Below are 14,188 nucleotides of genomic sequence, written 5' to 3' on the forward strand. Positions count from 1 at the left end.
ACTCTGCATGAACATGTCTGTTTGAGAACAAAATTATTAAAGAAATCTGAGGCACTTAAGAGGGTATTGATTTAAATTCCTTTAATATCTCATCGCTACTCGGTCACAGCAACAGTTAAAAAAACATGCCTGTGTGTCTCAGTCATTAAGGCCTTCATCAGAGAAAATAATGAAAAGTTGCCTTTGAGCTGTTGGCAAGTAGTCACATGATTAGTATGGATAAGTAAGTAGTCACATGATTAGTGTAAGTAGGTAAGATCACATGACAGACCATGTTCAGCAGAGGAAACCACACATCAAAAATCAGCCACAATCTCAGGGAACAACAGGGACAGACAAATAGAAAACAATTTGCAAAACATATTAAATTTTATATTTACTTTTTCAGTACATACAGGCAAGATGGACATGACATGACAAGAGCCAGATGCCTAAAAAGACAGTAGCAGAAAAGGAGGGAAGTCAAATTTCCCATTCAAAACAAGATAATACCATAGCTTTTCATGTATATATACAAAATGAATCAGATGCCAATCAATCAGACTTTATTTGTATATCACTTTTGATACAGGCAAAATATGACAAAATGCTTCACGCATTTAAACACGTACAATCTTCAGAGTCAGAAATGTGTTTAAATTTCAAACAAGGAGGATGGAAACTGTCCTAAAGATGGCGTTGCGATTGGAACTGAAGAAGTTCTGTCTCTGACCAAGATCATATATCCTCTATGTACCTGCCCCACCATATAAGCATTTGATCTGATCTAGTACAGTCTAAGGGAATAGTTAGATAGTTTGTCCAGCTGTGGTATAATTGTTTGCTTTGATGTGAAATATTTAGTTGTAGTTCATTTTTGTTGTTGTTGTATTTAGTTTTATTTAGTATTTAGTTTCAATGAGACAAATGGAATTATGCTGATTCAACTTGATAACACTGAGTGTGAATTGTTCCCATATGTTACTGGCAGGATTAGCAGCAAATCAGTAGCTGTAAATGTAAAAGCACAGTATGGTAAAGAAAGTTTCTGAAGAAGTTCTGCAGCAATGTGCTGCTGCAGCACCAGTAGCAGTATTAGAAGTTGTAATAGTATTAGTATTGTAGCTGAAGTTGGAGTAGCAGTAGCACTACATGTGTGGTCAACCTGCTGCTCATGGGTCACATGCGGCTCTTATGGCCTGGTGCCCCCATGTTTGAAGAACTAGGCAGCAAAAGTCCCCTCTCAGATCCCGTTATGGTAGGTAAAATGTGAGAAAGCGCACACAATGGTGCCCTTCAAGTGGAGAAAATGCTTAAAGGCTGCCCTTCATGCTAGTTGGCCTCTATGTGCCTCTAAACGTTTAAATACTTACTGATACCTTTTCTTCTTTCTTCCACCACTGAGCAGTATGGTACTTATAGTGTTAGTAGTTGCAAAAGTACAATTATAGCAGTGGCAGCAGAAGCAGTAGTAGTATTAGTGGAAGTGGTAGCAGTAGTTGTAGTTAGTAGTGGCGATAGTATGGTACAAGTTTAGCTGCTGACATTTTTGACTATTAACTGAACACTCAAAAGTGTAAAAACTGCATTGTATTTGTAGTGTCTTAGTATGTTAGTTAAAAGACAGATGTATGCAGTGCTGACAGGAAGATGACACAATGAACTGTCTTTCACACAGATAAAGACACACCAACCTGTGGGATCATTCATACTCACACTCAGGTTTACCACCTCCAGATTATCCTCTGGTAAGGGTGTGTGTGGGCAGCTGCCTGTGTCAATCAGTGAGTCAGTCATCAGTTGGACTAGCAGGCCGATTACACACACACACACACGCACACACACACACACACAGACATAGGCTGGTTTGACAAAGACAATCTTCAAGCCATCACCGTCATTATCCTTTGATGAATAAGACAGAGACAGAGCTGGAGGAAGATAATGTGCATGGAGTAGACACAATAATAGGAACAGCTCACATTAGCATTCAGTAGAAGTGCAGTAGATAATTGTCTGCCATTCTTGACCAACACTGCAAAATTGTGTTATCTGGCAAGGGGAAAGGCCTCAAAACTCATGACGATATACTGCATTTCCAACACAGCAAAAGAAAAAGAAAGGTGTCAGTTACAGCTGCATGTATCCTGCTGATCCATTTTAGTGAACTATTTGCCCACACTCTGTAGCCACAAAAAGGTTGAACCAAAGTTGATGATAAAAATCTAAATTAGTAATTTGTGCATATCTAAAAAAGTTTGCCTTTGATACCTTTTAATTTTGACACAAATTTCAAGGGACCTTCTACTTCCCACAGTACATTGCCATGTCTCCACCATTTATGTCACAGGACAACTATGACAAATTTATTTTATGCTCTCATCTGTTCAGAAGCTGAATTGATTCTGAGGTGCTTCTTATTGTTTTTAGATCACTCCAATCAAGTTTCTGTTCCTACCAGATCATTGCGTCCAACTCACTCCATCACATTAATTGTTCCTCGCTCCAGGACTAACGGCTGTGATAATGTTGCATTTAATTTATATCCTAGAAGATTTTAATATGCGCTCTTATTGTGAAATTATTGGTTCATAATGTAAATTCTGATGGGCTGCACAGAGAGCAAGCTGGAAACTTTAATGAAAGCCTGTGGCAGTCTGAGGGCTTTCAGTGACATTTGATCGTGATGCAGTAATATATTTCGGGAACTTCAGATGACTTCTTCAGGTATTTATTACATAATGCATATCTAAAAGGAAAGGTGACCCTTTGGTTTCCTTTTACAGAGATGTCTTACAAAACAATTCATTTTGGGGGTCATCTGATGTCATTTTTAGCCTTCGTACTGGCATGGCTCTGTGGATGGCAGCATCAGTTGGCTGCTCTTCCTGTCCGTCCAGCAAAAGTACAATATATGGACAAAATTAGACACCAGACAAAGTTTGTCGACACCAAAGCATTACACCCACATGTGATCGATGAACATCTCATCTCAGAAACATGTGTATTGGGCTACTATAACAGCCTTTGTTTTCTGGGAGAGTTTTTCACAAGATTTTGATACTGATTGGTTCAATTAACGGTTTCCCATGTTCAGGCCACTCATGTTCTTCCACATCAAACTGGGAAAATCATTTCTAAAAGTACACTCCTGTCCTCATACTTTTGGCCAAATAGTGTATCTGGAGAATATAAAAACTACAGTATAAGATGAATTGCTGATATCCTGACTTTCCACCTTGTCAAAACAGGTCAAAATGTCTCAGATTAATGACTGAATTCCTGCTTCAGCTGTTTTTTGATATTAATACTAATACAGGCACCAATGATTAGTTGTTAACATTTATTAATTGTTAATATATGTTAATATATGTACATAGTTTACCACCTCACCAGAATATATGTAAAATATGAGTTTAACACTGCAGATTTATCAGTTTACTGGATAGATCAGGGTCTTATTCAGTGCTATGGTTAATGGTTACTAAGTATGAATGTATATCCTGCCTAAAGTATATCATTAATGCCCAGCTGACAGAGTTGTTGAGTGTAATTAGGTCAGTAGAGCTCTTTCCTGGCATACTCATGAATTATTGATTTGATTTATACTGTAGTCTGCCAATTTGGCAACTCCACACTTTCACTGGAGTTCATTCATTTTCTCTGGAGAGTCTCTGTATAATGAGTGAGCTCACAGTTTTTAATGGGCATGTAAACTTTTAACGGGCATGTAAACTTTTAACGATTGAAAATAATGTTACTGTGCGTTGGTGAATAGAAAGTCAGAAAAATGTTGGAACATTAGGTTTAGGACATCAATTGTGATAAATTCACATGATAAAGGGAAACACTAGATTTTCAAATATTCCACACAAAAATAAAAATAAATTCAGAGGTAAATTAAATCACATGTAAAATTGCATTTCTTATATTATCAATTCAACTGTATCATGTAGCATATGTGTTTTTCAAAGGTTTCACATGTTGAAGTTTACATTTGATGTATAGAATGTTATTTCACATGTGAAATGTAACCAAATTGATAGGGGAAAGTTTATGTTGAAGACAGGAATTTATTGATCTAAGGTCACAAGGTGTCAAGCTGTGAGAATTTAGTACATAAAACTAGTGAAATAAGTGAAAAAAATATTTGTCAGTGCTATCCTATCTGATGTTTCATATCAGTGTTTTTCAATATTTAATAAAGATTCCTAACATTTGCCAATCTTTACAGGTCCAGTGCGTAACATTTAAGAGGATCTACTTGCAGTAATGAAATATAATATTCATAATATGTTTTCAGTGTGCAATAAAAATAAAAGGAGTCCACCATATTGCATCACCAAGTTTCTATAGTATAACAGAACACACAAATCAAACACTGGCTCTAGGGCTTTTTGCATTTTTCGTAAATTTTGCAGCCACCATAGTTTCTCCTACATGGTTGAAGGGCTGAGTTGTACTCAAATGGTTGCAATTCTTCTTCATCCGTAGATCCTACACACTGGTCCTTTAAACAAGTGTTAATTGTCTAAATACGAGCACAAAAACCAGAACTGTGTTCAGTGTGTTTAATATGTACAGAGCAAACATTTGTCATTAACCTGGGTGGGAGATCTTGTTTTTATAAACTAAATAAACAACCTGAAATTCAAGCTTTCAATTGGAACTTTCAGAGCAAATTCAGCTCTAAGTGCATGTGAATTTCAGGACATTTCATATGTGAAATATCTGAAAATCATCAAAATCAAGCATATTAAATAATTTTTTAAATGTGAAATTTGTTCTACACATGATAAATTAGTTAAATGCATTTTGCATATGACAAATAAATCTGATTGGGTTATTTTGTAATAGCAATCTAATGACTTGTAGAGGGGCCATGTGTCAAATTTTAATTCTAAAACCATTATTGTTATAGTTATTCTGTGCTTATACAGTCCATTTTACTACATAAATGTTGGTTTATCCAAATGACCATGTAGTATTATTTGAGTATACTGGTGTCTGGGTGTATAATGAAGCAGGCGGTGGGTTTGGACCTGGAGCAACCAAACAGGTTAATCTGGCTTGACTTGACTTTAATCAAAGAAATTCTCACATAACTGGAGAATTACTGGAAGGCACATGACTCAAGTGCACAATAAAGAGCAGAGAATATGAATATAAGTGCATGTAAAACACAATCATAAGAGATATAAATAATGTCTTAAATGAGTTATGTTTGTGATTATGATGCAAAACATGTCCACTTCTATTTGGAGGCAGATCAGACGTCTGCCAACTCTCAGTGGACTCAAGCAAAATTTGACTCTAAGGTTGTTGATAGAAGCGGACTCTGTCCAAATGGCAACATTTTCCAGTGAACCTTTGGACTAAATTGATTTGAATCAATTCCCAGCTGAGTCTAACAGTGCCAATTTGTGACAGTCTTCTTCTATCTTTTTTGTTGTTGTTTGTTTTACATTCATTCTCACTGCCGGTCCATGTATAGAAAGAAGCCTGTGCGTCTGTTCTGTGGGTTGGCTGGTCTACAGACTGTGGTATTATATAACAGATCATTCTGTGAGGTTTACGTCTCCAAAATGCAGCTCTAAGTGTATCCGTAAGTTCATGATGTCTAGACACACATCCTGCTGGGCTGGCTGAAAGCCCAGCCAATCAGATTTAAACTGACTCACAGGCCAGAACAAACTGAAAAAAAAAGAATTTGAAACAACACAGATACTGAAGTTTAACAACAGACAGTGACATGTGATATTCAATGAGAGGGGTGTGTGACATTTGCAGTAATATCACTAGTTTCAACTGAATTAAAGGGCAGATTTCTGTGTGCTGAATTAATTACAGAGTCTGAATTGCTCCTGTAGTTTAAGCCCAGTCAGTCAGTTTGAAACTATGCGGTGAACTCAGTTTGAGGAAATGAGGCCACCACAATCAGTATCATGTCTGATTGACTGAAAACATACTTGAATATTCTTTCTCTTTGATGTATTGCCATTTAAATTATTTTAGTTTTTCTCTGTAATTTGTCCATCTTATGTTATCCTTATTTGCTTTAATCATGCCTCTTATCAAGTACTGCATCACTTGTTGTTTTTTTTAAACTTGACACATATAAATATTATCATTATCATTAATCTGACTCAGGTTACACATATATGAATTGAGAGAAAGATAGAGAGAGAGAGCTTGTGTGAGTGTGAGCGCTTTTCCTTATTTTCGAATGGACTGGACCGTCATTGTACATGCGTATAGTGACAATAAAGGCAGTCTATAAAAAAACACAAACATACTCAATGTTGTTGTAGCTCAATACTACTCAATTTTATGAGAATAGCTTTTAAACCAGATGAACCCAGAACTGCTGATAATATGTTCTGAAGTCTGCTTCAGAAAATGATGCATTCTGTTTGTACAGCTGTGAAACATGGCTAAATACAATGGAGATTTTTACGATATCAGTGATTGATGCTGACAGTATATTTGATGCTATCCCTCCCAAATCCCAAATAATTATATTTTTCTGTTTGAAGTTATCCATTGGAGTATTACAACAGCTGACGGAGATTTAACCCTCTCTGGGTTGACCCCAAACATAAGCAACAGCACCCTGCAGGATACATGAAAAATAGATTTGTCCATGTGCAGCACATACAACATGCAAAACATTAAAGATATTTCCACATTGTGTCACATTCATCAATGAGAAACCCGGCTTGTGGCAAAGAGAATATAGGCTACTCAAAGGAAACCAACCTATGTACACACAGGCTGCAGCAGTGGGGGATTGTGCGACCCCAAAATAATCAGAAAGTGAAACAAAAGTCCAGTTAAAGACAAAATTCCCTTATATAAACTGCAATGAATGGGTGACAACGTGCTCATATCTCTCTCTCTGTGTGTGTGTGACTCACTCTGTGCTGTGTTTGGTTAATGTGGAAGGGGGCACACTTGTCAGAGCATGGGTCAACCTTCCGATGACAGCACCGCAGCGCTGCGCCTGCACCTCGGCCAGGAAGTGCTCGTCACACCGGGATTACGCACCTTTGACCTCCAGCACTGTCAACCGTAATCTGCTCACTGAGATGCCAGTGAGACCAAATCCACCAGCAGCAACCGGTTTGTCACATGACTAGCGTGCAGTGCTGCTTGCCTGCCTGCCTGTGTGTGTGTGTGTGGTTTTTATTTCCGCGTTCACAGAGGGGGAGAGCTGAGCTGGATGAGTCTTCGCGGCCGCGGTGCGTCTGTCTTTCACGCCGCGAAACTGCGTCTCCGTGCGGGGATCTGTCGGGCGGGGGGGGAAACTCACACGTAATCGCATCGCCTGGACCCACGCTGCTGCATGACCACCATGCTCACGCGGGTGAAATCGGCGGTGGCCAATTTTATGGGAGGTATGATGGCTGGTGGCTCCAACGGGGACCATCCCGGCGGCTCCGATATGCCGCTGAAATACCCGTACAGCAGACCGGAGTTCCTGGGGCTGTCGCCGGACGAGGTGGAGTGCTCGGCGGATCACATTGCGAGACCGATCCTCATACTGAAGGAGACCAAGCGGCTGCCGTGGTCCACCGGCTACGCAGAGTGAGTAACCTGTGTGCGTCCATCTTTTCTTGCACACAGCATCCTTTGGGAAAGTGAGCGCGTCCTTCCTGGACCATCACTCACCGAGGCGTAAACATAACCAGCCGCTTATATTGTTGTTGTTATTATTGTTGTTGTTACGGCAGGTTTCATGTGGATATTAAATTGAATATAGCCGTAGATCAGATGGCCTTTTCCACCCATTTCCTTCAGTGATAGCATTAGTATCACAGTTCTCTATGGGGAGGCCAAGACCATAGGACTTAAACATACTTCTGCTAAACAGATAAGGACGCTGTAATCTAGCCTTTATAGTTATATAAGAATCCTTTTATTGCTGTGATTGTAGTAGATGGAGTAGTATGAAAGTAGGCTACAATAAGGTCACTGTGTGAGCTTACTGGTGCAGACTCACTGTAAGATAGGAGTTCATACTGTAGTGCCTTTTTTCTATTATGAGATCAAACTGCACCCTTAAAACTAGGTTGTATTTTAAATAGCAACAACATATTGTATCGGCTCTTATGATGAGGCAAAGAAGGAGAGCATTCACAAATAGCCACCTGTTTCAGTGCTGTGTGCATAGTCTGAATGATTCCTTTCTCCTTTGCTTTTTTTTTTGGTTCATGTCAGTAAAAGCTGGTAAAACCTGACCGAGTCCTTTCAGATGTATTTTCCAAGGAACACACAATAAGTTCGAGATTAGCAGGTTTGGAGTATTTGCTCATTCAATGTTTGCACTAAAAGTCATCCTTCTTCTTCTGGATAACTGAGACCAGTGTTGCAATCAGGCCTAAGATCATCTGTTGTATTATTGATATCACATCTTATGTTTGGGGCGTACAGGATCCATTTGGCTTCCTCTATCCTCCGGCCAAGGCTGTAATAAATCAGCTGTGTGTGTATTTTAAAAGGACAGATCATAAACAGCGTTTAGTGCAGCAGCTTGACTCATGAAAAGCTAAGTTGTTACTTTGCTTCTAGAGACTGGGCTGTCGGTGTGGGAGTGCAGCTGCAAAAACAAATGGCAAAACATGAGAAAATGCAGACTTGGTGAAATATTTTGGCTAATGGCAACAAAGAGGACGTGGAAGGAGGGAAGGAGTTTCTTAATTTGCATGCTGGTAAAATGCAGTAACCACCTTCAGGGTAATGCGATACCTGCAATACACAAAACAGTCACATAGTTTACCTTTAACAGGAAGCAACTCAGAAATTGGGACAAAATGTTGTTCTAATCATTGTCTAACAGCACAATCACAGTCACTTACTCATGTACTGGTGTAGTCCCACATAAAGTATCTGGGTAGTCTGGTGGTTAGTGAGGCTGTCTCATAACTATAGAGGTCACAGTTTAGTCCTCCAGGCAATCCTAACTACTCAGTGTGTGACACAGCAGTTTACTGCCCCAAATTCATAAATTCACACAGTTTTTTTTCTCTCTTCACATTAAGTCTTATTACCTCACTGCTGTTGCTAGGCTGTTAGGGTAGAGTGCTTATTTCCTTGAGCTTAATTTTTTAATCGATGATGTTAGGCATTCAGTAAGAACACTGTGTGCAGAAACTCCTCTCGTCTCTTTGTATCTAATGTTTCTACTTTAGCCGTTCTGCTGGGAACCCCATGTAGATGTAGCAAATGCTTGTCAAGAGAGAGATTAGTGCTGCATTTGTTGGCTCATTTTCCTATTCAGACCAATCCTTTGAAACATAAAATGTTAAAAAAAAAAAGTGAATAAATGACCAGCACACTTTCCCAGAGCTCAAAGTGATGTCGTCAGATTGGTTTCTTTGTCCGACCAACAGTCCAAAACCAAAATACATTCAATCTGCTATTAGATAAATCACAGAAAAGCTGCAAATACTCACATTTCAAAGCTGTAACTTGAGAAAATGGAATCAATTTTTGCTGGATTCAAACAATACATGCTGTTGTTGATTCATTTTCTGTTGATCGAGTAGATGATTGATTTACTTTTTCTGCACTGAAATATATCTGTACAGTATAGTTTCTGCTTCACACAGAATGAAAAAGTCTTTTGAAATAGTTGTATCCCCATACACGCCCCCCTTTACGCTTCCACATGCTGATCTGCCATGAAGAATCTTTAATCTCAACATGGAAAAAGGACTATAAATCTCTTCTGTGAAACCATCACCCACTCATAAATTAGGTTCTAAAGTGGGTTGCATAATTTTAGTTGAAATTATAATCCTAAAATTTGAATTGCTAGTTTATGGTTGAAACAACACAATTATTTCACTAAGGTTTCTGTGTCCTATTAAAAACCAGCTTACTTAAACAGGATGTATAATTCTACAGGATCACTCGTATATGTGTGTTTGTGTGCCAGCTTGGCGTAGCATTAGCCAAGACTGAGCCATACTGGGGATTTGTCAACAGCTGGCTGACCAGCAGGCTTTATTGTAGTGAAATCTCACTGTCAGTGGCGAAAACCTGAGTCCATATGAGATGGTGTGGTCCATACAGATCCACTTGGGAGGGTTAACAGGGTCAGATGGATAAAGCAAATACCAAATATAGATACTTTTAGTGCATCTTAAGATTTGGTGATTACAGCTGCCCTGTTAGGATTATGAGGGGCTCTAATTGCTGACGTTATTATAAAGTTATTGCTTTTTCATATTTTCTTCATAAAATACAGTATACATGACTGGCTAACAGCAACACAAGTCAGATACTTGGATGTTCTTCTTTGTATTGCAGTTACACTTAAATTAAATGAACTGCACTTATAATGCACATATAGCTCCCTTCCAGTCTTCTGACCACTCAAAGCACTTAAAAAAATACATGTCACATTCACACATATTCGTACACTGATGGCAGAAGCTGCCATGCGAAGTGTCAGCTGCTCACAGAAACCACACACACACCAATGGCACAGGATTGGGAGCAATTTTGGGTTCAGTATTTTACCCAAGGACACTTCTACATCCAGAGGGAAGAGTCGGGGATCGAACTGCCAACCTTCTGATTAGTGGCCGATCTGCTGTACCTCCTGAGCCGCAGACACGCTGAGTTATTTGCGATCAGTTACTTTTTATACTTTCCAGCCTTGCTAGTGACATGGCTTCAGGGATGGCAATGTTGGATGGGAATTAAATATCTGATAACTGTTGGTTATGCTACCATTAAGCTTGCATAGAAATCCTCGGTCACCAGAGGATGAAGCCTAATGACTTCTGCAATCCTCTGACTTTCCTTCTAGTGCCAGAGAAGTTTAATCTAATTCAACTCAAATTTAGCTGATATAGTGTCATTGTATTTTAACCTTCTCGCTCTGTTCGACCGTCTCGATGTTGTGAAGACTTGCAAATTTGTTAACATGGGAAACTTTCTGTACCATCCATCCCGTATGACATTAACTCGACGTAAGCACAGCCGATTTCCTACATACATATTACATGTAACATGCAGTATTTATGAGTGATAGGAATACAAAACAGATGGCCTATGTTGATTTGCTTCTTTTTCTTCGAGTTACTGACTTTGTTGCACTTTTTTTTTACATCTTATTTCAACATTCTGACAATTTTTACTGGTTTTAATTACGTGAAAGGACTCCATAATATCAGTATGTCAGTATTTTTAGATGATTAGCAATGGAATGTAAAATCATAGTGAAGGATTATCCCTATGTGCTGTGTTTTTCCCCTTCATGCCCCTGCCTGTCTATGAGTAGGCCTCTCTCAGCTTGCTGGGGTTATCTTGGGTTATTGTGTTGCTCCCTGCGGAGACAGGAAGAGCAGTTCTGCTTTATGAGGAGGTTTCTGATTCACTGTCTATGAGTGGGTGACCTGACTGTCAGGTCCAGTGAACACAATCATTTGAATGGATCAGTGAGTATTGCTCACTCGAACTTGTGTCACCCTCTTTTCCCCAGCACACTTGAAGGCCTCACATTTGCAGACAGGCTACATTTACTGCTGCTTTCCCCCGCACCAGCACTGACCACTAATTATTCTCCTTTTTGTACTCCGTTCACCAGCAGGGTGCAGTTCACAGTGCTGCCATGTTGCATGTTGCTTGGTGTTTCCAAAAGGAGAGGAAAAGAGGGAAACTGCTCCTGATGTCAGCTTCGGATTCCCAGTTCTCTCTGGGAAGTCTTTTCAGTTTTGGATGGGTTGACTTTGCTGTGACCATGTCCTTTTGTAGAAAAGAAAAACAAATGCTAGTGTATGTCACTATCACAGCTAACATATTATTTGTGTTGCAGTCAGTAATTTGAACTGGCTTACATCACCACCGTCAGATTAGTGTAGACATACAGCAGTTTGTGGACTTAAAGTAAGTTATTAAAGGCCACCTCATGTATAACCATGACCACTGTAAACTTTCCCTCGCTGCCTTTCACTTAATTATTTGGTCAAATTAGAAAGTGATTAATAAATCACTTTCACTTTCACACAACACTAAAAATACTTAAATAAATTGTAATAATAATTATTTGTTGCAACCTAGTTACATGATTACTTAACGTGGGGTAGGTTCAATCGGATTCTCCCAGCAGTTTTCTTTACCAAACATTTAATTTCTGCTTCACATCATTTCTTGAACCTTTGTTAAGTTTCCATTGACATCATTTGGTTTTGGACTTCTAGCCTTTCTGTTGTTTGCTCCAAGTAAAAAAGGCTTTGGGCTCCAGCTAATGTGTAGCTTCAGTTTGGATAAAAGTGGGGTTCAACTTATTGTGGTCTTGAGACAAATAGAGACTGGCAATTAGCATGACGTATTGTAGTTGGGGATGCACAATTATCGGGCCAGATAAATTATCAGCAGAAAATTGGAAATTTATATTATTATGAAATTACAGCAAGTTTACAGCAACATAAATCATCGGCCCATAATAATAACAGTTAATTGGAAATTTAATGCAAAACATGCATGCAAAGCATGTTTGTGAAGTTTCAGAACTGTGTTTTGTTGTTGTGTAAGCAATGGTGATGCCAGTTAGATTTGGTTAGCTCAGAGATATGGAATATTAAATCATCTGTCTTTGCTTACTACATCTTCAACTTTCTTACCATCAGGTGTGTAAAAACTACAGGTTATGAACTTGAAAATACCAAAATGTAAATTTATCTGTTATCTTATCGGTATCAGCCATGAGAGGTAGGTAATTATTAGTTAACTTATTGCCTGAAAAGTCCACATTGTGTCTCCCTAAAAGTAGTGGTGGAAAGACAATTCTTTTCTAAAGTAGCTGGAAGGAGAGAATCACTAAAAACTGTGAGAGCTACTTATAGATCCAATTTTGATAATGGTGTAGCAAGATCCCAAATGGGCTTCACCTTTGCTCCCCCTCTACTCCAGTTGTGACAAAGCTTTCCCACTCCATTAGCTCACGCTCACCTCTACTGACCTAGTACCAATAACACATAACCCTGCAACTTCAGCAGCAGTCCGATCAATACTTAATCAATACACGTGTCTGTAAGCTAAACACTCGCACCACCAGTGCGCTCTGTATGTTTTGTCTGCAGTTTACCAGACATGCATGTGTGAAAGAGGGATGTCTGTGTTATGGCTTAGATGCTGTCTAAGCTGCTGTAGGCATTCTCATCAATGGTATACATAAGTTATGGGAACAGAGATGAGAAAGTGGCAGCTCCAGGGTGTTTAACAGTGTGAAGTGGCTGTTAAATGCATATTCAGCAAATATTTAACAATATTTAACATATATATAACATAAATAAGGGTTAAAAAAAACAAAAATGCCATAAATATGTATGTTGTCATTCTATGTTTATTGTAGGTTTACCCATAATAGAGTCTTTTCTTCAGTCTTTTCCGCTACTGTTTTGATATTTTTCCATTTTAAAGGAGCTAAATTACAGTAAGTCACAAGCGGATATGAAGCACATGAGCAGCACTTTTTACATAAGCTTTCCAGTGCTCAGTCACATGATACAGCACATGTTCTTGTGTTGTCTCTGCTACATCAACCCGGCACATCGCTCTGAGGCAGAAACAACATAACGCTGTTTCAGTTCAGTGCCAGCTTTCCTCACGTGTAGTTAACTATGAGTTACCATTGAACAGACGTGGTTCACTAATCTCATCATAGGATCATCTTCAGCATTCTCTTAAAATATCTGTTTGTGGGAACTGAGACGTTGCAGCAGGAAGCACATTAGCATAAAAAACAAGCATAAGACATACAGATAAAAATAGAAAACAAATGAGTGTAGCAGAGAAGAATTATCTAAACAAAGATGAAATATGCAATAAGAAGTTATTAAAAAAATCACATTACGGTAAATATACAATATATAAAAGCAGCTGCAGTAAAGGAATATAATGTTCTGTTCTCATTCTCATGTCAACAGGAATCTCATGCTGCATATACAGAAAGATTAAAGATACAGTATGTAGATAGGTTTAAAATAAACCTGAATGTGTTCATCTGGAACTGTGATTATTTTTTATGGATCTTTAAACAGGATTTGATAAAATACAAAAGATACATTGAATTAAGTGCTGGATGAATGTAGGATATCTGTTACAGTATAGGCAGTACATAATTCAATAGTATTCAGTATTTATGGAAAATAACTAAAGAATTGTTCAGTCTATAAAATGTTACAAATGGTAAAAA

General features: G+C 38.5%; 1 protein-coding gene across 1 annotated transcript in view; it reads left to right on the forward strand.

The window, feature by feature from the left end:
* The first annotated feature begins 7,194 nt into the window (after positions 1-7,194).
* Positions 7,195-14,188, forward strand: part of ppm1h (protein phosphatase, Mg2+/Mn2+ dependent, 1H) — a 32,430-nt gene continuing 25,436 nt past the window's right edge. Inside the window, exon 1 of the mRNA XM_035664298.1 lies at positions 7,195-7,566. Within this exon, the coding sequence (XP_035520191.1) occupies positions 7,325-7,566 (242 nt within the window). The 5' untranslated portion in view covers positions 7,195-7,324. The remainder of the gene's footprint in view (positions 7,567-14,188) is intronic.

This window comes from Morone saxatilis, unplaced genomic scaffold (assembly GCF_004916995.1).
Source record: "Morone saxatilis isolate NCDOM2014 unplaced genomic scaffold, NCSU_SB_2.0 Contig2, whole genome shotgun sequence".
In the NCBI taxonomy this organism is placed as follows: domain Eukaryota; kingdom Metazoa; phylum Chordata; class Actinopteri; family Moronidae; genus Morone; species Morone saxatilis.